Genomic DNA, 26,371 nt, shown 5'->3' with positions numbered 1-26,371 from the left:
GCAGTATAATCACTGCAGCAGTTGTCCGATAGGTGGTGGTATAATCACTGCATCAGTTGTCCGATAGGTGACTGCAGCAGTTGTCCGATAGATGGCGGTATAATCACTGCAGCAGTTGTCCGATAGGTGGCGGTATAATCACTGCAGCAGTTGTCCGATAGGTGGCGGTATAATCACTGCAGCAGTTGTCCGATAGGTGGCGGTATAATCACTGCAGCAGTTGTCCGATAGGTGGCAGTATAATCACTGCAGCAGTTGTCCGATAGGTGGCGGTATAATCACTGCAGCAGTTGTCCGATAGGTGACTACAGCAGTTGTCCGATAGGTGGCAGTATAATCACTGCAGCAGTTATCCGATAGGTTGCAGTATAATCACTGCAGCAGTTTTCCAATAGGTGACTACAGCAGTTGTCCGATAGGTGGCAGTATAATCACTGCAGCAGTTGTCCGATAGGTGGCGGTATAATCACTGCAGCAGTTGTCCGATAGGTGGCGGTATAATCACTGCAGCAGTTGTCTGATAGGTGGCGGTATAATCACTGCAGCAGTTGTCCGATAGGTGACTACAGCAGTTGTCCGATAGGTGGCAGTATAATCACTGCAGCAGTTATCCGATAGGTTGCAGTATAATCACTGCAGCAGTTTTCCGATAGGTGACTACAGCAGTTGTCCGATAGGTGGCTGTATAATCATTGCAGCAGTTGTCCGATAGGTGTCATTATAGTCACTGCAGCAGTTGTCCGATAGGTGGCGGTATAATCACTGCAGCAGTTGTCCGATAGGTGGTGGTATGATCACTGCAGCAGATGTCCGAGAGGTGTCGGTATAATCACTGCAGCAGTTGTCCAATAGGTGGCGGTATGATCACTGCAGCAGTTGTCCAATAGGTGTTGGTATGATCACTGCAGCAGTTGTCCAATAGGTGGCGGTATAATCACTGCAGCAGTTGTCCAATAGGTGGCGGTATGATCACTGCAGCAGTTGTCTGATAGGTGTTGGTATAATCACTGCAGCAGTTGTCCAGTAGGTGTTGGTATAATCACTGCAGCAGTTGTCCGATAGGTGGCGGTATAATCACTGCAGCAGTTGTCCGATAGGTGACTACAGCAGTTGTCCGATAGGTGGCAGTATAATCACTGCAGCAGTTATCCGATAGGTTGCAGTATAATCAATGCAGCAGTTTTCCGATAGGTGACTACAGCAGTTGTCCGATAGGTGGCAGTATAATCACTGCAGCAGTTATCCGATAGGTTGCAGTATAATCAATGCAGCAGTTGTCCGATAGGTGACTACAGCAGTTGTCCGATAGGTGGCGGTATAATCACTGCAGCAGTTGTCCAATAGGTGTTGGTATGATCACTGCAGCAGTTGTCCAATAGGTGGCGGTATAATCACTGCAGCAGTTGTCCAATAGGTGGCGGTATGATCACTGCAGCAGTTGTCCAATAGGTGGCGGTATGATCACTGCAGCAGTTGTCCAATAGGTGTTGGTATGATCACTGCAGCAGTTGTCCAATAGGTGGCGGTATAATCACTGCAGCAGTTGTCCAATAGGTGGCGGTATGATCACTGCAGCAGTTGTCCGATAGGTGTTGGTATAATCACTGCAGCAGTTGTCCAATAGGTGGCGGTATGATCACTGCAGCAGTTGTCCAATAGGTGTTGGTATGATCACTGCAGCAGTTGTCCAATAGGTGTTGGTATGATCACTGCAGCAGTTGTCCGACAGGTGGCGGTATAATCACTGCACTCTTTATTCTCCATCAGCTGATGAAACCGCAGAAGAAGAAGCAGCTTCACAACATTGATCGTGATGGAGTTTAACGATGCAGGTAAAACAAAGTAAATATGAAAATATCATCATATATACAGTATTATCTGATATATGGTGATGTGTTTGTTTTTCTTTGTCTTGTGCAGGAATTATTTGAGTTTGTTTGTGGAGAAAATGTTGTTGTGCTAACCGGTTAGCAGCTTCAGTGCTAAGCTGCACAAATCATCATTATAAATATGTTTAATACTTTTATTAACATATTCATACCGATTAAACAATATTTAGAAACATTCGCGTTTTAAACGGCAAAAATCATCATTATAAACATGTTTAATACTTTTATTAACATATTTATAACGATTAAACACGATATTTAGAAACATTCGCGTTTTAAACGGCACAAATCATCGTTATAAACATGTTTAATACTTTTATTAACATATTTATAACGATTAAACACAATATTTAGAAACATTCGCGTTTTAAACGGCAAAAATAATCATTATAAAAATGTTTAATACTTTTATTAGCATATTTATGACGATTAAACACGATATTGGAAATATCAGAATCAGAATGAGCTTTATTGCCAAGTGTTCTTGTGTACACAATGAATTGTTTTTGGTTTTAGGAGAAACAAGTGCGCACAGAACATTACAGTGAGACACAGAATATAAAACAAGAGTATAAATAGACACAAATAATAGGACATATAATAGAATGACATATGTAATGTGTACATAATGTATGTGCAAGGTAGGGGTATGTACATTTATTGAATTAAATCTAAGTGAATTTACATATGTACATGAGATATGTTTTTACATTATTGCACTCTGGGGGAGTCCTGAGGCAGTTTAATTATTCATGTGGAAAATGGCCTGAGGGTAAAAACTGTTCTTGTGCCTGGATGTCCTAGCGCCAGCCAGAGGGCAACAGTTCAAAGAGGGAGTGGGCACGGGAGCACCAATTATCCTCTCAGCAGTCCTGACTGTCCGTTGTAGTTTCCTTCTGTCTGATTTGGTGGCTGAACCAAACCAGACAGTTACTGAAGTGCAGAGGACAGACTCAATGACAGCTGAGTAGAACTGTATCAGCAGCTCCTGTGGCAGGTAAAACTTCCTCAACTGGCGAAGGAAGTACAACCTCTGCTGAGCCTTCTTCACAATGGAGGCAATGTGGGTCTCCCACTTCAGGTCCTGAGAGATGGTAGTGCCCAGGAACCTGAATGACTCCACTACTGCCACAGTGCTGTTCAGGATGGTGGGGGGAGATTTCTCCTGAAGTCCACTATCATCTCCACTGTTTTGAGCATGTTCAGCTCCATGTTGTTGTGACCGCACCAGACAGCCAGCTGATCAACCTACCATCTGTGTGCAGACTCGTCACCGTCACGGATGAGGCCAATGACCGTGGTGTCATCTGCAAACTTCAGGAGCTTGACAGTGGAGTCCTTTGCAGTGCAGTCATTCGTGTACAGGGAGAAGCAGTGGAGAGAGAACACGTCCCTGAGGAGCACCAGTGCTAATAGTGAGGGTCCCGGATGTGAGTTAACCCAGTCTCACTAGCTGCTGCCTATCTGTCAGAAAGTCCCATATTGACAGCATCATTCACAGACCTGTGTGCTCGGTAAGCAGACTGAGGGGGGTCTAGCAGGGGTCCAGTGATGTCTTTCAGGTAGGCCAAAACTAGTTTCTCAAACGACTTCATGACCACAGGTGTGAGAGCAACAGGTCTGTAGTCATTAAGTCCTGTGATTTTGAGTTTTTTGGGGACCGGAATGATGGTGGAGTGTTTGAAGCAGCAGGGAACTTCACATTGCTCCAGTGATCTATTGAAGATCTGTGTGAAGATGGGGGCCAGTTTTTCAGCATAGACTTTCAGACAGGCAGGTGAAACACCATCTGGGCCTGAAGCTTTCCTAGCCTTTTGTTTCCGGAAGACCCGGCACACATCCTCCACACAGATCATAAGTGCAGGTTGAGTAGGAGGAGGGGGGTTCCAGGAGGTGTTGATGTTTGTGTGAAGTGAAGATCAGAGCGGGGGAGGGGTGTGAGACTGGGCTTTTCAAACCTGCAGTAAAACACATTCAGTTCATCAGCCATTAGTTGATTCTCTACAGAGCGAGGGGGATGGTGTCTTGTACTTGGTGATGCTTTTATACCTTTCCACACAGATGCAGGATCATTGGCTGAAAACAGTTTTTTCAGAGTAGCTTCTTTTAGCCACTCTGATTTCCTTAGTGTGTTCCTGGCCTGATTATACAAGATTTTATCCCCACTTCTGTAGGCATCCTCTTTGGCCTGACGAAGCTGTCAGAGTTTTCCTGTAAATCATGGTTTGTTTTGTTGAATGTTAAATATGTCCTAGTGTGAATGCACATATCCTCACAGAAACTGATATATGATGTAACAGTATCTGTGGCTCATCCAGATTGGTGTCTGCAGCCTCAAAAACACTCCAATCAGTGCAGTCAAAGCAGGCTTGTAGTTCCAACTCTGCTTCATTGGTCCATCCCTTTAAAGGTCCTTACTACAGGTTTAGCTGATTTTAGTTTCTGCCTGTAGGTTGGAAGAAGATGAACCAGACAGTGGTCAGAGAGTCCCAAAGCTGCTCTAGTGATAGAGCGATATGCATCCTTTAATGTTGTGTAGCAATGATCCAGTATACTTCTGTCTCTGGTGGGGCATATATTGTGCTGTTTGTATTTGGGCAGTTCACAGGTGAGATTGGCTCTGTTAAAATTGCCGAGATTATTAATAATAACTGAGTCGGGTATTGTTGTTCCGTGTCTGTGATGTGATCATCCAGCTGTTGCAGCGCTGCGTTCACACACGCATGTGGCGGGATATAAACACTCACCAGAATAAATGAGGAAAACTCCCGCGGTGAGTAGAAAGGCTTAAAGTTGATGAAGAGCGACTCTAAATTAGAACAGCACATAATCTTCAATGTTGTTACATCTGTACACCAACTTTTGTTGATGTAAAACCATGTTCCACCGCCTTTCATTTTCCCCATTAACTCCGCGATGCGATCTGCTCTGAACAGCCCGGCAGATGTAAAGCACTGTCTGGAATGGCTTCACTCAGCCAGGTTTCTGTGGAACACAGAGCAGAGGAGTTAGAAAAGTTCTTATTTGTTTGAGTGAGCAGAAGCAGTTTGTCCGTTTTGTTGGGGAGGGAGTGGACATTCGGCAGATGAATACTCAGCAGCGGAGTCCTAAAGCCACGTTTACGAAGCTTCACAAGCGTGCCAGCTCGCTTCCCTCGTGTGCGTCTTTTGGATCGCTTGTAGAGCACTGCTGCGCCTCCAACCGAGATGTCTAATAAAACGTCTGAATAATCAAACACCGGCAAAAAATGATCAGGTATGCTCTGCCGAATATTCAGCAGTTCATCCCTGGTGAAACTGATCGGGAATGAGTGACAAAAAACGTGACAAACAAACAAAAGTAACAAAAATGCTAGAGAGATCCACACCGGAGCAGCCATCCGGATGATGGATGATGTCGATCAGAACATTGAATTGCACAAATCATCAATATAAACATTTATTAAATGTTTATTTGTTTTATTAACTTATTTATGACGATTGAACATGAAATTTAGAAACAAAAGAGTGTTAAACTGTCACAGAAAGATTTTTTTGGCTTATGATCTGGACCGCACACATCACATTAATAAAATCTGTGATTCTACTGTATTTGTTTACTTTTACAATTAAAGTCTTCGTTTAATATTTTATAACATAAATATGATGATAAAGCATGTCCAGGTCACATTTCACCCCAAAATCAAAAATATATATATATATATATATTTTATATAATTTATACAGTGCATCTGGAAAGTATTCACAGCGCTTCACTTTTTCCACATTTTGTTATGTTACAGCCTTATTCCAAAATGGATTAAATTCATTATTTTCCTCAAAATTCTACAAACAATACCCCATAATGACAACGTGAAAGAAGTTTGTTTGAAATCTTGTTTGAAAAAAAATCACATGTACATAAGTATTCACAGACTTTGCCATGACACTCAAAATTGAGCTCAGGTGCATCCTGTTTCCACTGATCATCCTTGAGATGTTTCTACAACTTGATTGGAGTCCACCTGTGGTAAATTCAGTTGATTGGACATGATTTGGAAAGGCACACACCTGTCTATATAAGGTCCCACAGGTAACAGTGCATGTCAGAGCACAAACCAAGCCATGAAGTCCAAGGAATTGTCTGTAGACCTCTGAGACAGGATTGTATCGAGGCACAGATCTGGGGAAAGCTACAGAAAAATTTCTGCAGCATTGAAGGTCCCAATGAGCACAGTGGCCTCCATCATCCGTAAATGGAAGAAGTTTGGAACCACCAGGACTCTTCCTAGAGCTGGCCACCTGGCCAAACTGAGCGATAGGGGGAGAAGGGCCTTAGTCAGGGTGGTGACCAAGAACCCGATGGTCACTCTGACAGAGCTCCAGCGTTTCTCTGTGGAGAGAGGAGAACCTTCCAGAAGAACAACCATCTCTGCAGCACTCCACCAATCAGGCCTGTATGGTAGAGTTGCCAGACGGAAGCCACTCCTCAGTAAAAGGCACATGACAGCCCGCCTGGAGTTTGCCAAAAGGCACCTGAAGGACTCTCAGACCATGAGAAACAAAGATTGAACTCTTTGGCCTGAATGGCAAGCATCATGTCTGGAGGAAACCAGGCACCGCTCATCACCTGGCCAATACCATCCCTACAGTGAAGCATGGTGGTGGCAGCATCATGCTGTGGGGATGTTTTTCAGCGGCAGGAACTGGGAGACTAGTCAGGATCGAGGGAAAGATGAATGCAGCAATGTACAGAGACATCCTTGATGAAAACCTGCTCCAGAGTGCTCTGGACCTCAGACTGGGGCGAAGGTTCATCTTCCAACAGGACAACGACCCTAAGCACACAGCCAAGATAACAAAGGAGTGGCTCCGGGACAACTCTGTGAATGTCCTTGAGTGGCCCAGCCAGAGCCCAGACTTGAACCCGATTGAACATCTCTGGAGAGATCTGAAAATGGCTGCGCACCGATGCTCCCCATCCAACCTGATGGAGCTTGAGAGGTCCTGCGAAGAAGAATGGGAGAAACTGCCCAAAAATAGGTGTGCCAAGCTTGTAGCATCATACTCAAATAGACTTGAGGCTGTAATTGGTGCCAAAGGTGCTTCAGCAAAGTATTGAGCAAAGGCTGTGAATACTTGAGATTTATTTTTCGTTTTTTATTTTTAATACATTTGCAAAGATTTCAAACAAACTTCTTTCACGTTGTCATTATTGGGTATTGTTTGTAGAATTCTGAGGAAAATAATGAATTTAATCCATTTTGGAATAAGGCTGTAACATAACAAAATGTGGAAAAAGTATTTAATAATTAAAAAAAAATATTTACCCCGATAGGGGTTTTTCAATGGATGATGTTGAGATCTAGAGAGCATTACTGCAGATATAAATGCCAGTAAACATAATTCAATTGCAAATCAGATGTACACAACATTTCTAAATTGGAACAAGCACTTATTTTATGCAGTATTTACCCAAATTTGCATAAACATTAAAAGAAGAAGCCTTGAAAAACGAAAGTGTTGACTATCCATTGACAAATCTATTGGTAGATTTTGGAACTGACAAAAGAAAAGTCAACGCTTCTGTTAATCGGCTGATTAATCGGCTTGGCCGATAAATGAGTCTATCGCTATTAAGGGCCATCAGGATTTTTTGTGCTGGGAGATTATTGCATTGATTTTGAGGTGAAATATGAGCTGATGTTAATATGAGTTTAATGGTTGTGTGTGTGTGTGTTTTCAGGTCGTGGCGGCTGGAAGTCTCATCAGCAGAGTAAGCTGACAGTGATCATGAAACAGGAAGAGCTGATCGCTCAGAAGAAGAGAGAGATTGAAGCCAAACTGAAAGAACAGAAACAGAACCAGAAACAGAGCAAACCCTGCAGGTACATGCACACACACACACACACACACACACACACGTGAACATAACTGTCTGTGTTGATCTGCGTGTGTGTTTCTCTCAGCTCTTCTCCCTCACAGGCATCATCATCATCATCATCATCATCTAATAAGTTTGTGAATGATGGCAGTTTTCTGCAGCAGTTTCTGCAGATGCAGCGAGAGAAGAGCTGCGCAGATGCAGGTGACACGCACAAACACACGTGTTATTGAACTAGAGCAGGGCTGTTCCATCGACAATTGGGCCAGATGAAGAAAATCTTTGGGACACATGGGCCAAGCCAGAATATATTTTTTAATGAAATTCTTCTATCTCCATATATCGTGTTATAGTAGAGCTGTTTACAGCTTTCATTTATTTTTATCATGAGGAATATTTCCACTTAGCAGGAAATTCTGAAAAAAAAAAAAACAAACAAATAAAGGTAACTTGAGTGCTTTCAGAATTGGTCCATAAAAGATAGATTAAATCAGACTAATACTAAAAATTGTAGCAGTGAAGTTTGTTAGAGATGCTACGATTTAAACGTTTGACTTTTCAAATCGAATGTTTTTCTGTTTCTCTGTACTCACGCTTGTCAGTCGTCCATTTTGGTAGTTCTTTAATCTTCCCCTTTTGGTCAAAATGACAAATAATGATCATCTGTTGCGCAACCTCTGAAAGTGTCTAAAAATGCACCCGTCCTGCACGAGACACTGTAAAAACATCCGTCTAGTGCAACTTTACATAGGAAAATAATTGATAAATGGACATCTTTATTTATCAAGAATGATCTGTGTAATAAGGATAATAATAATAAACTTCACCACTTGATCTCCTTTGCTACAAGTAATAGCTCAGTGTGCCTCACAAGTGCAAACTAGTTCAAATAAGTGAAGAATAATGTAGTCAGCCAATCATCATCTGTTTTAAAGTACTTTATTGGCATGATTGTTTTACATACAATATTGCTAAAGCATTTAACACAGTAAGAGCATGATATGAACTGGTTTGTTTTGAGGGTTGCTATGGCAACATTTGTCTGTGTGTGTGTTGATGTCACTTCCTCAAGGATCTAAAAGTGAGTCCCCTGGCTCCGCCCCCTCTGCTCAGAGCCCATCAGCAGCTGCAACACCCGCACAGAAAAAGAGCATTCTGATTGGCAAACGGCCGGGGTTGGGCGTCGGCAGCATGATCAATCAGTTCAAAAACTACTCGCAGTCCAAGAAGACGGCGCTCGTCGCCGCACGCCCCAGTGTGTTCAGCTCACCCGACGATGAAGACGAGGAGGATGACGACGCACACTACCTGGAGGTCAAAGGTATCACTTCCATAACAGATCCTCTTCAAAGATTCATCATCTCACAGCTGGTTAGTTTAACACGACATCATTTACTCTCCCTCAAACCCGTATGACTTTCTTCTTCTGTGGAACACAAAAGGAGATGTTCTGTAGAATGTTCACGCTGCTCTTTTCCACACAATGGCTGTCAAGCTGCTAAACGGACATAAAAAAGTGTTGTAACAGTAGTTCATACTCATGCACTGTAGTATGGAGTACTTGTATAGTACTTTTCTGTTTGGAGTTTAACAGCTCCTGGTCACGGTATGCGTTCATTGTATGGAAAAGAGCAGCGTTCCACAGAAGAGATAAACTAATTCTGGTTTGGAACGACATGAGTAGTGCAGCGCAGAAGTCTGCTCATGACGTGTCCTCTCAGTGCGCTGTAGTCAGTGTTGCATTCTGCCGTATGGACTTCTCATAGCCTGCTTAAAGTTTCCCCCCCAGAGGATGAAGATCTGCGCCTCATCATCGACAAGATGGCCTCGTTTGTAGCTGAAGGAGGTGCTGAGCTGGAGAAGAAAGCCATGGAGGACTACAAAGACAATCCCATGTTCTCGTAAGTTCTTCAGTGTTGTTCAGTTGTATTATGTTTGTTTTACTCACAAAAAGAGATCAGTCATCATTGACTTCCTGAATGGAAATAGATGCAGTGAATGGTAGTCAGTACATTTACATGCGCAGTTATAATCGAGCTACAGTTTTCATCTGTACTTCCAAGCTGACATGACACATATGGAAGAGCGCGTTTGTGTGAACGGCCCCTAAAACTTGCTCAATGTCTGATTTGTGAGAGAATCGATCTTTTGGGTTAACATTTGGTCAAAATAAGCCAGTTGATCTGAATCTAAATTATTAAAAAAAAATCTGTATCCAGTAATCAAAGCGCCTGGAATGGTCTTGGAAAAGTCAAAAGGGGTGGGAACCCTGAAATACATGTCACGCATCACCTCTGTCTTTCAGCGCGTGTGCTCAACGCTGAGGTACACGTGCTGGATGAAGCCGAGCTACAATCGCATTATCCAAGTCTGTTACTCCAACTTATGACATTTATCTCTGTATTTGTCATTCTGAAGAACGAAATTATAAGCATACAGTTTAAAGGCAAATCTGAATAGAGTGGCTGATTTAAACAGTCGAAACTTGATTTCTGTTTTTTAATCATGTTTTTGCATTCTCAGTTGTCTTCTGATTGTCTGAATAACACACTGATTGTCTCTTGTGTAGATTCTTGTTTGAGAGGGGCGGTAAAGAGTTTCTGTACTACAGGAAGAGAGTGGCAGAAATCAGGAAACAGACTTCAGCACAATCTGATGGTGAGAACTCATATTATTCAAACAGAAATTAAACGAGTGAATCTTACAAAACCTGTCAAGAACATGTCCCTCTAGAATTGATCATATATAGTAAATAGAAAAGGATCCATTTCACGTCCACATTGAACCCGATCAGCAGAAGATTGTTTATGATTCAAATCTAATTAAATGAAACCGATGCATGATGGTCTGTTGCCAGGCCAATATTCCTGTGGTGTCGGTGTCTCAGTCAGCAGTTCACTCACTTGTTTAGTTTGAGTGCCGCTTCTGATAGACTCTTAAAGTCTCCTCCTCAGTGGACGAGAACACCAGGAAGGTGGCAGAGAAACTGGCGCGCTTCGTAGCAGACGGTGGCACAGAGGTGGAGATCATGGCAGCTGAACACAACCGGGACAATCCTGCCTTCAGGTGACAAACACTGACGGATATGTGAGGTTTAGTGAGGCGTGCTCATACAGGACTGAACGCTACTCTCTCACTGTCAGTTACACACAATTCTTGAAAATATTTACATAAGAAAAACAGTAGCTGTCAGACTCTTTCATTATTATGACTATTTCCCAAATGTTAGAATAACAGTAAAGTCAGCGAAACTCTGAAATAACACAAATGAAAGCTTTGTTGTATATATGAGGGCTGCCAAAGTTAACACATCAACTAAAATGCTGTTAAAAACAATCTATTCTCCGTGTTTTCTTAAGATTGAAATACGAGCTGCAGTGAACACTCCACAATCCCTCATTTATCAGTAACTGATAAGAGATCCTTCATGCATATTTATTTAAAAATCACACCTTGTTTTTATAACTGTTGACTGCACTACATTTTTACATTTTGAAAGGCATAAAATATACTGTTGCAAAAAATGTGAAAATTAAAAGGTTGAAATTGAATCATGTTCACTACAAACTTTCAAACAATTAATTATTTAAGGAATGTTCAATACAAGTTCATCTTAATGTGTGTGTAATTTGTGGCGTAATGTCCATTGCCACAGAACATTATTTGAACTTGTTACTCAGTTGTTGTTGTTTTTTTATCTTGTGGTGCTACTTTTGAAACCGTGTGCATTTTTTACAATTTTTCTCACCTTTCCTCCCCAATTTCCTCGTGGTGGCATAGTGACTCGCCTCAATCCGGGTGGTGGAGGATGAATCTCAGAGATTCTGAGACCATCAATCCGTGCATCTTATCACGTAGCTTGTTGAGCATGTTACCGCGGAAACGTAGCGCGTGTGGAGGCTTCACGCTATTCTCCGCGGCATCCACGCACAACTCACCACACGCCCCACCGAGAGCGAGAACCACATTATAGTGACCACGAGGAGGTTACCCCCCTCCCTAGCAACCGAGACCTGGCTGGAGTCACTCAGCACACCCTGGATTCAAACTCACGACTCCAGGTGTGGTAGTCAGCGTCAATACTCGCTGAGATACACAGACCCCTGAAACCATGTGCATTTTAACTTTTAGAGGTCGACCGATGGTGAATTTGTTGAATTTAGAAATGTCTTTTGTTTACGTTTTTTGTGTTTCAATAAATTAATTTAATTTATTTGCTTTAAAACCAATAAAGCAAAAATATTCACGACCCTCGGCGGGGGGGGGGGTTGACACTATAATCGGATATTGTGTCGGCCGCTAGTTTTTAAAATTGATTTATAGAATGTCAGAAAGATTTTTGTTTTTTTTGGGGGCGGGGGGGTTTCCCCTTTTTCTCCCAATTTGGAATGCCCAATTCCCAATGTGCTCTAAGTCCTCATGGTGGCGTAGTGACTCGCTTCAATCCGGGTGGTGGAGGACGAATCTCAGTTGCCTCCGCGTCTGAGACAGTCAACCCGCGCATCTTATCATGTGACTTGTTGAGCGCGTTGCCACGGAGACATAGCGCGTGTGGAGGCTTCACGCCATCCACCGCGACAACCATGCTCAATTCACCATGTGCCCCACCGAGAGCGAGAACCACATTATAGCGACCATGAGGAGGTTACCCCATGTGACTCTACCCTCCCTAGCAACCGGGCCAATTTGGTTGCTTAGGAGACCTGGCCGGAGTCACTCAGCACACCCTGGGATTCGAACTAGCGAACTAGCGAACTCCAGGTGTGGTAGCCAGCGTCTTTTACCACTGAGCTACCCAGGCCCCCTGTCAGAAAGATTTATTATTCTTTCCTTACTATGACGGGCACAGACAAAGAGTCCTAATCAAATAAAATCCCAGATGAAGTTTATTGTATAAGATTTGGTGCATTACGCAGGACTTTTATGAAAAAAACTATCGGCAACTATTGCCATATTTTTGCCAATAACGATAGTTCCAAAAAGCAACTGTTGGCACCGATTAATCGGTAAAACCGATATATCAGTCTACTTCTAATTGCTTTGGCCTGTAGACTTCCATTGTAAGATCGTTACTGTAACTGCGTTTTTTAAATTATTATCTCTTGTGGAAATGGACGTTATATATTACAAATGTTGAACTTGTCTTGTGTTGAATCTTTTAACAGCCATAATAGCTCAATGGAAAAGTTTTAATGAATAAATGATCACATTTCTCCTCACGTATGATCAGTTTCCTGTACGAGTATCAGAGCGCCGCTCATCGCTTCTATAAAGCCAAAGTGGACGAGTTCCGTCAGTGTAAATCGAGCAGTGAGTCTCAGACGCAGGAGGACACGCCCCCCACCACAGCCAAGAGGAAGAGGAAGAGTCGCTGGGGCGCTGAAGATGATAAAGTTGAGCTGCCGCCCCCTACAGTCACCAACCATCACATCACTGAACACGAGAACAACACACCTGCACTCACTGGTACACACACACACACACATACACATTTGTAGAAATATAATTTAACTATAACTCATGAAAACACTGGAAAACAATACAGCATTCAGTGCCAAACATTACTGATTTGTTCATCATTTTCAGTCCATTCGATAGGATGCTTCCATTATTCCAGCCAGTTTCAACGAATCCTTCTCTGTGTCCGCCGGGTTCAAAACTTTTCCCTGTTGACATATTATTTAAATTAGCTGAAACCAGCATGTACAACATCAATGAATGACAACACAGTACTGGTCTGATAGAGCAAGAGACACGTTCTGTCAACTATTAATGTGTGTGTGTGTGTGTGTGTGTGTGTGTGTGTGTAGATCAGGAGCTGAGCAGTCTGGGATATAAGAAGGGGAAGCCGGTGGGTTTGGTGGGAGTGACTGAACTCTCAGACGAACAGAAGAAACAACTCAAAGAGCAACAGGAAGTATGAACATACAACACAACTTTCTCACCAAAACATCTGGCACTTTCCATGATTAGAGTACAAAAGATGGTCTGAAACTCTTCAAACATGAAGTCAGGAGCTCAGACCGAATCTTATATACGAATCGTTTTAATGAGGTTTGCTATTTTTGCAACCTCGTTCCCAAAATTTTTGACATCTACAGTTTAAAACCCTGATTTTTGTGATTGTTATAAACATCAGGGCTGTGTATTGATACAGATTTTTAGATTTGATTCGATTCAGATTCACTAGCTTTCGATTTGATTTAGATTTCAATACAATTTGATTAGATTCTGATTCATTTGTGTACTGTATATTTCATTTATAATGTCCATTAGTCTAACATATGAAGCTAATGCTGTTAATTACGCAGGAAACCTTTATTGAACATATTCATTTTAAAACTTAAAGCTGCAGTGTTTAACTCTTTCGGTGTTAAAATAGTTTCTCATTCCCATCTTAACATGCAGAGACAACTATAAGTCATTCATTCATCTACACAACCAAAACTGAAGTCAACTTTAAAAGATGATGATTTATCTTGGGATTTTAAGAATCAATATTGGGATGCAAATGAAGATCACATTTAATCCAGAAAAATGCTATTTTTACCTAGCTCTGATCAACATTAGACCTTGAAATGAAATGTGTTCAATGTGTTTGTGTGTGTGTCAGATGCAGGAGATGTACGATATGATCATGAAGCACAAGCGAGCGATGCAGGACATGCAGCTGCTGTGGGAGAAGGCCATCAAAAACCATCAGCACGAGTACGACAGCGATGAAGAGGTCGATCATGAGGCCGGAACCTGGGAACATCGACTCCGACAGATGGAGATGGAGAAGACCAGAGGTCAGAGGTCACCACACATGACTTTATTACAAGGGTCATATCATACGTCTGTTTTTATTTTTTTCCCTGAGTTCCAGTTTATTTGATTTTTTATTTGGAATGCCCAATTCCCAATGCGCAAGTCCTCGTGGTGGCGTAGTGACTCGCCTCAATCCGGGTGTCGGAGGATGAATCTCAGTTGCCTCCGCGTCTGAGACCGTCAATCTACCCTCCCTAGCAACCGGGCAAATTTGGTTGCTTAGGAGACCTGACTGGAGTCACTCAGCAAGCCCTGGGATTCAAACTCGCGACTCCAGGAGTGTCCAGTCGAGTTTTTCACCAAAAACTTTACTGAATAATAGTGTCTGTCCGAAACTGTTCCTCTGTATTACCTCACTCTGACTGAATGGGCTCAGTTTCTGAACACTCTGATCCCGTTTACTCCTGGTATTAAGATGTGCCTCAGGTGATCCGATCACATGTGGTCAGGTGAGAAACATCTCTGTTTACACCTGGTTGCTTAAAGGAGACCTATTATGCCCCTTTTTACAAGATGTAATTTAAGTCTCAGGTGTCCCCAGAATGTGTCTGTGAAGTTTCAGCTCAAAATACCCCACGGATCATTTATTATACCATGTTGTAAATGCCTCTTTTTGGGTGGAATCAAAAACACGCTGTTTTTGTGTGTGTCTCTTTAAATGCAAATGAGCTGCTGCTCTCAGCCCCCTTTCCAGAAGAGGGCTGTGCCTTTACAGCTCGTGCTTCGGATACTATAGCAACAACATATCAGAACTGAAACCGTAAATACTGGAGTTCAGCCATATATGTATGAGCAACCGTAAACCACGCAAAACATTTTGAGTTTGTGATAGTGTGGAATCAGCTAACAAACACATTCGGAAAGGCGATTTGCAAACATTCCCAAAATATAAAGTGCGATACTTACATCTTCAGGATATAAAGCTGGAACACGAACAGTTGGTACTGATCAATGCTTTATATTGACCCTCATTCACAAAGCAGTCCGGTGTAAAATGATTTGGTTTGTTTTGGGGAACATTTGCTTCAAAAACAAAACTTGTCCACTGCGTCTTCAGTGGCTCTGATGCCGTGAGTACATGAAGACTCTCATGTTCACTTTTACAGCCTACAACAGAACACGTATGACGCTTATGAAGCTGAGACATTATTCTTCTCACCGTAGCTGCTCCAGCGCGGAAAAAAATGGCGGACTGTGTGTCGATCACTCAGGGGAGGATCTATGATAATAGGGTGGAGTCCGTCACCAGTCGTGGGCGTGGCCTGCTCTAAAGTGACGTCACTTTAGAGCGGATTTGAAAACCGATCATTTTGAGACACTGTTTGTGATTAATAGAAATATTAGAAAGAGGAGTGGGTGGACTTTTAACATTTGTAGGGTGGTTGTGTACACACACTGCCGACTCACATGTATGTTCAAACACCATGTAAAAGTGAATTTTGCATAATAGGTCCCCTTTAAGTGCGTCTCCTGTGAACATGTGTAATGAGATCTGGAGGGACTCATCAATCACTATGTCAGTGTGTTACTGCATGACATTAAAATGCAACAAAGTCAGAAAAGATGAAAGCGCGAATAAAACCGGCATGTTGTTTCTCCCAGATGCAGTTGAAATTTAATCTGAGCACAAACACAACATTTCAAGCAGAATTATCTGGTGTTTTTCTGGTGTATTAACTGGAGCTTCATATGTGTGTGTGCGCTCACATCTGTGTCTCTGCATGTTGATTGATTTCAGACACACTGAAGAAGATCCGTGAAGTTCTTGTGTTTGTGTGTATCTGCTTTTTCAAATTTTCCGATCAGACGGTTATTTCCTTTTAAAGCTACTCGTAACAGGCACAGTTAAAACTCTTGTTTTGGGTGCCTGGGTATCTTAGCGAGTATTGACGCTGACTGTCACCCCTGCAGTCGTGAGTTTGAATCCAGGGCGTGCTGAGTGACTCCAGCCAGGTCTCCTAAGCAACCAAATTGGCCCGGTTGCTAGGGAGGGTAGAGTCACATGGGGTAACCTCCTCGTGGTCACTATAATGTGTGGTTCTTGCTCTCGGTGGGGCGCGTGGTGAGTTCTCTGTGACATCCACACACAATAGCATGAAGCCTCCACATGCGCTACGTCTCCATGGTAACACGCTCAACAAGTCATGTGATAAGATGTGCAGATTGCCGGTCTCAGACGCAGAGGCAACTGAGATTCGTCCTCCACCACCTGGATTGAGTCACTACACCACCACGAGGACTTAGAGCGCATTGGGGATTGGGCATTCCAAATTGGGGAGAAAATCCCCCCAGAAAATAAATAAAAGTCTTGTTTTAGCGTAGCAGTTGATTGACAGGTGAGGGGTGGAGCTTCACTGCTGTCCGGGACACATCAGTACGGATTAGTGTTTGCACCTCAAATGCGATGTGGTCACATGCATTTTGACAACCTCCATATGTGGTTTCAGTGATCCGATCACAAAACGTTTTTCACCCCGTTTACACCTGTGATCAGCACTGACCTCATGTGATTGGATCACCTGAAATGTATCTTGATACCAGCTGTAAACGGGGTCACTAGGTCTCATTGAGGTGTAAATGTGGATGCACATGTGTTGATGTGTTCATCTGTTTTATATGTTCAGAATGAGTTGTTTTTGCAGTTTAGTTTTGAGTAATGAAAGTTTCAGTTTTGCATAGTTTTCACCGATTCTTTTATTTATTTTTATCTCAGAAGATCTTGGATTTGATTTTTGATCAATACAATTTTTCCTAATTAGTGTCCTTTCAGATCTGTAGTTAATAATGGATGAACTTTTATTAATGATGTTTGGGGTTCCCACAGTCATGAAATACCTGCAGAAGTCAGAGAATTAGACTAATGTGATTAGAAGTTAATAAAACCATAAAGTCTAGTGGAAGTTTCTTTCTCTTTGTGAGTGCAGACTCATGGTTCAAAATATCCAGTAATTTCCAGTAATCACAAATGACTGTAAATGTCCTGTAAATTCAGATTATTTAAAGGTGTGGGAACCCAGGTGTACTTCAGGTGTGTGTCAGTGCGAGAGATGATGATGATGCGTGATGTTTCTCTCAGAGTGGGCGGAGCAGCTGACAGAGATGGGCAAAGGGAAGCATTTTATTGGTGATTTCCTGCCGCCTGATGAGCTGGAGAAGTTCATGGAGACGTTTAAAGCACTGAAGGTGAGAATCACGTCACATGACCACACGTCTGATCTTCACTAATGCTCCTGTTATGTATGTGCCATTGTACTTCAGGACCACGTGGAGAATAAATAAAATGTAATGAGGCCAGTTGTTTTTCCGTACCAGTAGTGCAGATTTAATTTGGTTCACAAGTGCCGTCACCATGGTTTAACCTCCTGAGACCGAGTGTGACTGCTGTGTGCATTTTCCATTTCCCTTTTTGATTTGTGACTTGTCGCACCAAATAAACATGCAAAACAAAATTCATAGAGCAAATAGTTTTCCTAAAAATGTATGTCCACATATGTGGTCAGCAGGACTAAGTTGTGAAATTTTAAGTAATATTAAGCTACAGAAAGTCAGATTTTTTTCATCAGATAGTTTATAATGTGTCCAGGAGTGTTGATTATTCATGTTTTTGAGATGTTACAGACATTACATCAGAAATGATCATAATTAATTCTGATTCAAAGTAATGTCCAGCATCATCCAATCACTGTCAATCATGTTAAAATAAAATGATATATTATAAATTCTGAATCTATGTACTGATTATCATTGTCACATGTCTGTCAAACATGTTGAGTGATCCAAACATCATCTGCAGCCTGAAACTGAACTTTTGATCAGATTTTAGGAGTGAATGCACTTAACTGCATAGAGAGCTATAGGATGCTCCCTTGCTCCCTATTTAGTGAATGACTTAACCTCCAGTGTGCTGTCTGTCTGCACTGGTCTCAGAACAGTTTGAAATGCACCTTATTTTCATCCTAACTCCATATAAAGCCTCTGAAAGACACATTTATCAGTTTTACATGAATACATTTATTCTCAATGTGATAATGTACAGTAAATATAGGAATGCATTTATTAATGTTAATGAATAGAACCGTATTGTACAGTGATAACAATAAAATATAACTAAATGTATATTAAAATGAAGCGAAATGACCCACAGATGTGTTCTAGTTATTCAAACTTTTGAGGGAACGCAGTTCTAATTTACACGTATGTGGACATCATGTTTATCAGCGCGCTGACGAGCGGCATATCGAATGAAACTAGAGACGCTACTCTTTACAATCAAACAGGTTTCAATCAAAAACAGTATTCAGTCGGTTTAAACTAATTTCAATTATGCGTTTCATATAGCGAAGCCAAAATACAACGTCCACACATGTGGATATGGGGTCACACGAGGTTAAATATGGAAATATTGTTGTACACGTGCCTGTTGTGAAAATTACATTTCTACAGTCTTTAAGTTTTTATCATTTACCACGTTTATTATCTTGTGACCAATATAGTTTGAACAAGAGTCACAGACTAAGGACATCATACTTTTTGATGGGTCATAACTGTGTTGACAGCCGTATAAATGCTTGTGTTTAAAGTTCACTTTTTGTAGTTCTTGTATATATCAATCGATTAGTATCATTGTATATTTGAGTACGTTTTGTATTCTTTTTTCAAAGTCTGAAAGTTTAATTGAACACTTGATAATGTTAGACACTTGAACAACTTCAAACATTGTTTAGCTTCATTTGTATCTTTGTTTTTATTTGATCTTTTGATGGTCATTTGTTTCTTTGTTCTTTATTACTTGAAGCATTTAAATGGTTAATATTTAAGGAGTGTGTTGATAGCATATTAGTTTTTGTTGTACTATAGAGTAGAGGTCGACCGATAGTGGATTTTCCCAATACGATAACCAAGGGGCGTGGAAAAGACTGACAACCGATTAATCGTCCGATAGTTTTTAAAAATCATTTTATTGGATGTTAAAAAATGTTCTTAGTCTTTTCTTACTATGACAGGTACAGATATAAAGGCAGTTTATTATGCAACCAAAATCCTAATAATAACCAGAAAAAAATAAAGATTTGGTGCAAACGCAGGACTTATGAATATAAACAAGTCCAACATACACTGGGGACTCTTATTTTGAAATGACTGAGACTTGGCTGTGTATGTAAGTATTTAACAAATTAAGCTTTTCATAGCCTATATATTCACCAGATTAAGGGTTTTGTATGAGGTTTAATGAAGAATAAGGTTTATTATTATTTATAAGATATGAAGTTGGAGACACTATGGACAGTATGTGCTGACGGGCCACGCTTCTATATAGTCGCATTTTTATTTGCATGCCGTGAGCGTTCTGGGGCTTAGCCCACAGGCCATAGTATAATATAAAAATACAAAGAATCCTTCCTTCCATGACTTACAAAATGACCACCCTACCTGTCAAATAACATTTAGGGCATAGATTAAGCGCAACACTGATACCGGTTCAGAGCTTTATATGAGCAAACGTCAGGCGCACAATAAATGGATCAAACACGCTTTTCAATTTTAAATTGTGGATCAAAGCGAAAATTACAACTTGTCGCCGGGTTAGGGTTAGGGTGCTGAAATTATCGCTAACAATAAAATCAAAGAAATTTAACAATTTAAATTGGCAGTTATCATTTAGCATAATACTTTGCGAATAAAATACAAATTACAAGAAGAAAGCTAATATTTTGAGAATAAATCAAAAGGAAAGTGATGTGGTGGACAACAGCAAAGTGGAGCGTCTGGGTTTTTACATACAACACCACTAACAAGGGAGATAACTTGGCTATGCAACCGAGCTGAATTTGTGGGACGTTTTTGTGAGCTCTCTGTTCATGAATGAGGTGTGCATTAGTTCAGGAGTTTAACATGTAGGCGCGAGATATAGGCTTTTCTGACCTACGCTTAAAGCGCTTTACGTAGTATAGGGGGAATCTCCTCAACCACCACCAGTGTGCAGCATCCACCTGGATGATGATGTGACGGCAGCCATAGTGCACCAGTACACTCACCACACACCAGTTATTGTGGAGAGGAGAGAGTAGAGACAATTAGTGGATGGGATTATTAGGAGGCCATGATTGATAAGGGCCAGTGGGGGACTGTGTTTACACCCCTACTCTTTATGAGAAGTGCCCTGGGATTTTTAATGACCACAGAGAGTCAGGACCTCAGTTTAACATCTCATCTTCCAGCAGCAAACGTAGTTTTCCCCAGGAGGTCTCCCATCCAGGTACTGACCAGGCTCAACCCTGCTTAGCTTCAGTGGGCAACCGGTCTTGAGCTACAGGGTGATATGGCTGCTGGTTGATGTATGTTTCCACTGAGTGTGTGTTGTACAGCTGTAATAATGTTTGTGTGTGTGTGTGTGCTGTGCAGGAGGGCAGAGATCCTGACTACTCGGAGTATAAAGAGTTCAAGCTGACGGTGGAGAACATCGGCTTTCAGATGCTCATGAAGATGGGCTGGAAGGAGGGTGAAGGTCTCGGCTCGGAGGCGCAGGGCATCAAGAATCCTGTGAACAGGTGAACACACACTGCTCTGTTTAAATGTACAGTGAACAAAAAAATGACAACTCAAATATATTACTTGCATAGAAAATATTTAAGCTGTAAGAGGTGAAGAATGCATCAGATGATAGTGTAATCACATGGTGTTGTGTGTGTTTTAGAGGCTCTACAGCAGTGGATGGTGCAGGGTTCGGTGTGGACAGACCAGCTGAACTGAACAAGAGTGATGATGAATACGATGCCTTCCGTAAGAGAATGATGCTGGCATATCGATTCAGACCAAACCCTCTGGTGAGTCCGTTCAACACTGACAGATCAATGATTTACTACAAATCACACTGTACTGAGTCATACAATGAAACTATACAAACGTTTTCACGGTCTCGATTGATTGTTTGGTCTGAACTCAAGTTGGATTCAATAGCGGTTTATAGGACAGATTGTGTTCAAATACACGAACCATACTAGAGTTCACATGAATCACAGAGAATCACCTTTTAGACTCTGGTGTGATTCACTGGTGCACAAACGACTTCAGAAAACACCTTTCAAACCAACTGAACTCTGACCTCAAATAGATTCAGATCAAACCAACAGCTCTGTTGGGAAACACCCTGAATCTAAAGGCTGGTTTATACTTCTGCATCGAACCGATGGCGTAGGCTCTGCGAAGTGGCCAAACCATTGGTTAGCATTTATAGTTCTGCGTTGGTGTGTCTGCGTCGTTCTGTGAGTGTACAGCCAAAACGCTAACTATATGTTTCATAAATAAACACAAGCAATTCAAGTAGGCCTGTCACGATTATTAAATAACCGTCTGATCATGGTTATTTGGTCCGATCGCGATTATTGTGCACTTCAAATTCCATTAACATTTAATGCCCAAATAAGGGAATTAAAGTGAATTTATAAATGCCATCAACGGCATGTTTGTGATCATACAGTTGAACTCATGCATCACTGAGCCGCACCACGGATGTCAACCAGAGCAGCTCCTGTCCTGAAGAGTGTGTGAAGCACTTCTCAGACTCATGCCAAACTCCTGCGAAAATATTAATGAACAAATTAAACTTTGATAGTGAATGCAAAGCACTCCAGCTTCACTTTAAACGATCGTTTCATGGCAGATATTCCTGGTCATAACGGGTTCATACACACAGTGTTAATGACACGCAGTGACTCAGAGGAGACACTGATGATGAAATGATGAAACGAAATCTCAAAGTTTTGCTTCGTGAGAAATAAGGGCTCATGGGTTTAATCAAAGAGCTTTAAAATAACGTGTGAAAGTGCAGAAATTAGGACAGAAGTATTTTTCTATTGTATAATATAATAAAAATATAGAAAAACTCATTAAAATTAAATGTATAATATAAAATATATGAGTTCCAAAAACAACAGTGTAAATGTAAAATTGACCAAAGCTAAAGTTGACCACAAAGAGAGACACATTTTAAGTATTTAGAAATATTTTGATGTTAAAAACATTATTTTTCATGATCATTCAAACATTTTTGATGCCTTAAAAAGAAATCATATACCCATATTTTATTATCTGATTTACATAAAGTTGAACTAAAACATGTTTTGGGATACTTTTGACGTTCTGTGCTGAAATAGAAATGATTAAATGAATGAATAACTGCTCCAAATTGATGTTGTTTTAAAGACTTTATGATGCATACAGGCATTATAACAACTCTTCATTTACTGATAAATTAGAAGTGTTCAATTTCCATAACTTATGAAATATGATTATTTACTGTACACAAAACTGTCAAACATACGGTCAAATCACCGTGCTGATCGGAGAGTTCTCGAGTAGAAAACAACACATATTATTTCACTCGCATATTAAATTAATATCAAGTAATGACCTGGAGAAAAAAAGCTTTTAGAGTTTATAAGCTGTAAACGGATATCTTCTGTCGCATTTCACTTGTAACTTCATGAAACACAAACAGAATAATAAATAAATAAATAAATAAATAAAAAAACAGCAGATGCTCCCGATTGAGACAATTGCTTTAATGGTCCCGAGTCTAAATACAATGTGATATGATGCATAGATATTAAAATAACTCAAATGTGACGCAGCCTCAGATATCCTTGTTATCATTCTGGGGGGCGGTCTCTGGTTACAAAGTGGACCAATCACAGCTGTTATGGTCTGTGTCGACGCAAGGCGCAGTTACATTTTTAAAGAGCTGTTACATTTGTACGGCGTAGCTTCGATGCAGAAGTATAAATCGGCCTTAAGTAGCTCAGCTGGTAGAACATGCCGCTAAAACGCCAAGTTCATGGGTTTGATTCCCAGGGAACAGACAAACTGATCACATGTTTGCACTGAATGCACTGGAAGTCACTCTGGATAAAAGCACCTGCTGAAGGCATACATGTAACTTCATCTCATATGCATTAAAAGAGATGCTTTTATTCTGTGAGACTGTAGGTGTAACTCTCTCTCTCTCTCTCTCTCTCTCATGTTTCTGAACAGAATAATCCCAGAAGGCCGTACTACTGATCACCGCAGCATTTGATCTCAACTCTTTCTTTTCTTGTAACAGGCTGATTTATGTGCTTTTTTTCCAGGATTTTCCCCCCTGTGTGCACAGTTTTTAAATAAGAGGCTGTAGCAGCTGTCACAGAGTCTTAAATCCCCTTATGTTTCTTGAATTCTTTAAATATGTTGATTTACTTACATTACCTTATTATTACTAAAGCTTTAAAAATCCAGTATAGTCAGCTGTGTAATATAATATTGAACCCAATGCAAGTTCCTGGATTTTATGTGTGTTTTACGTAGTAATGAGCCACAGATGTGACAAATGAATCCTCTCATGACTCCTTTTAGGTGCACAAACTGATGAGTTTTAGACCTGTTACGATCTGCAGATTTATGTCTGTTATCAGCACACACATGTCACCTGATCTAATAAATGTCTGTGATACTCAAACTCTCTGTGTGTGTTTGCTTGATTTCAAACCTTAACTTTTCATCGACCTGCAATTACTGTACTAATGCAAACTACATTCTGTAATATTAAACATGGGAGGAATAAACATTAGGGAGTAAAGTTGTGGACAAGAGGAGTGGAATTGTTCATATGGAACTGCTGCAGGTTGATGTTGTTCCATCATAAGTGGTCATATGGACACAGTTTACAGAGACACGGGTACTGAGGAGGATTGCAGACAAAATTAAACTTAATAGGATTAATAATGTAAGTAGTATATCTATAGATAGACTGGTAGAGATTGCCAGGGAAACATAAACGGGCCTGTGTACCTTTAACTTTCAAATTGCATTCGGGTCATTTTTAAATACAACATTGTTCAAGAGATATAACCATTTAAAAGAATTATTTACATCTATTGCGTTCGTGGGGCAATTTTGACTCGGTCCTCAACTGTGACTTTGCCGATGATATTATGCAGATTATGTATGAATTTGATATTTATTAAAAATACTTACATTTATAATAGAAATAAAACATTTTATTTATCGGTGCCTTTCATAACACCCAAGGACACATTTATGCTCTCTCACACACTTTTTTGTCTCCCGATAGGACTGAATCTTGTTTGTAAACACTCACATACACAAAACAGATGTAATAAACATAACAGATCAAATATATCAAAAGAAATTACTGTCTAAAGATTGTGTGGCAAGTGCTAAAGTTCAAGCACACAGTCTAAATAGGGTCCATATTTTACTCTGCAGACTGACCTGATGATGCAGCTTCATCACATTAACATTCGGCAATTAAATAGAATAGCCACTTGCCACTGTTGGGCCCTTGAGCAAGGCCCTTGACCCTATCTGCTCCAGGGGTGCTGTATCATGGCTGACCCTGCACTCTGACCCCAGCTTAGCTGGGATATGTGAAAAAAAGAATTTCACTGTATATGTGCAAATGTATAATGTGTGATAAATAAAGAAAAATTATAAATTATTATAATTATATTATAATTATTATAATATTGAATAGATTTAGTTAAAAAAAAACGTTGTTTAGGTAGAAAAATAATATTTTGGTTTCATATATTTTGAGTTGTTTTGAGCAGTAATTAGTTTACAGTTAATTGGAAATTAATTAAAATGTATAATTCTCTGATTAAATATTAATAGAAATGTAATATAATGTTATAGTCAAATAAAATTTCACACAAACATTGATAAAAAATAAAAAAAAGACATGTATACACTATATTCACATTTATCACTGGTTTGGCTGTCATTTTCTCAATTCCTCATTTTTGTAATTTAACAAAAAATGGTATACTACATAACATTTATAAACTCAGCAAAAAAGAAACGTCCCTTTTCCAGGACACTGTATTTTAAAGATAATTTTGTAAAAATCCAAATAACTTTACAGATCTTTATTGTGAAGGGTTTAAACAATGTTTTCCATGCTTGTTCAATGAACCATAAACAATTAATGAACATGCACCTGTGGAACGGTCGTTAAGATACTAACAGCTTACAGACGGTAGACAATTACGGTCACAGTTATAAAAACTTAGGACACTAAAGAGACCTTTCTACTGACTCTGAAAAACACCAAAAGAAAGATGCCCATGGTCCCTGCTCATCTGCGTGAATGTGCCTTAGGCATGCTGCATGGAGGCATGAGGACTGCAGATGTGGCCAGGGCAATAAACTGCAATGTCCGTACTGCGAAATGCCTAAGACAGCGCTACAGGGAGACAGGAAGGACAGCTGATTGTCATCACAATGGCAGACCACGTGTAACAACACAGGATCGGCACATCTGAATATCACACCTGTGGGACAGGTACAGGATAGCAACAACAACTGCCTGAGTTACACCAGGAACACACAATCCCTCCATCAGTGCTCAGACTGTCTGCAATAGGCTGAGAGAGGCTGGACTGAGGGCTTGTAGGCCTGTTGTAAGGCAGGTCCTTACCAGACTTCACCAGCAACAGTGTCACCTATGGGCACAAACCCACCTTCACTGGACCAGACAGGACTGGCAAAAAGTGCTCTTCACTGACGAGTCATGGTTTTGTCTCACCAGGGGTGATGGTCGGACTCTCGTTTATCGTCGAAGGAATGAGCGTTACACCGAGGCCTGTACTCTGAAGCGGGATCGATTTGGAGGTTGAGTGTCCGTCATGGTCTGGGGTGGTGTTTAACAGCATCATCGGACTGAGCTTGTTGTCATTGCAGGCAATCCCAACGCTGTGCGTTACAGGGAAGACATCCTCCTCCCTCATATAGTACCCTTCCTGCAGGCTCATCCT

At 40.9% G+C, this 26,371-nt stretch overlaps 1 protein-coding gene across 4 annotated transcripts; it reads left to right on the top strand.

The window, feature by feature from the left end:
* Positions 1-1,728: 1,728 nt before the first annotated feature.
* Positions 1,729-24,161, top strand: LOC127441336 (SURP and G-patch domain-containing protein 1-like). 4 transcript variants are annotated; one of them, XM_051698638.1, is made up of 14 exons: positions 1,729-1,832; positions 7,614-7,755; positions 7,837-7,955; positions 8,824-9,072; positions 9,529-9,652; positions 10,321-10,409; positions 10,694-10,817; positions 12,982-13,217; positions 13,562-13,668; positions 14,365-14,542; positions 17,638-17,744; positions 20,964-21,109; positions 21,256-21,385; positions 23,592-24,161. In XM_051698638.1, the coding sequence occupies exons 1-14, from the start codon at positions 1,814-1,816 to the stop codon at positions 23,616-23,618; spliced, it is 1,797 nt and encodes a 598-aa protein (XP_051554598.1). In that variant the 5' UTR covers positions 1,729-1,813; the 3' UTR covers positions 23,619-24,161. The 4 variants fall into 4 exon arrangements, with proteins under 4 accessions (XP_051554598.1, XP_051554600.1, XP_051554601.1 ...); XM_051698640.1 differs by having other exon boundaries at positions 1,797-1,842; XM_051698641.1 differs by lacking the exon at positions 1,729-1,832 and adding an exon at positions 3,236-3,403 and having other exon boundaries at positions 23,592-24,160.
* Positions 24,162-26,371: the final 2,210 nt, after the last annotated feature.

Source organism: Myxocyprinus asiaticus, chromosome 5 (assembly GCF_019703515.2).
Source record: "Myxocyprinus asiaticus isolate MX2 ecotype Aquarium Trade chromosome 5, UBuf_Myxa_2, whole genome shotgun sequence".
Taxonomy (NCBI): Eukaryota; Metazoa; Chordata; class Actinopteri; order Cypriniformes; family Catostomidae; genus Myxocyprinus; species Myxocyprinus asiaticus.
The sequence above is the reverse complement of the archived record's forward strand: the minus strand, read 5'-3'. Positions and strand labels throughout refer to the sequence as shown.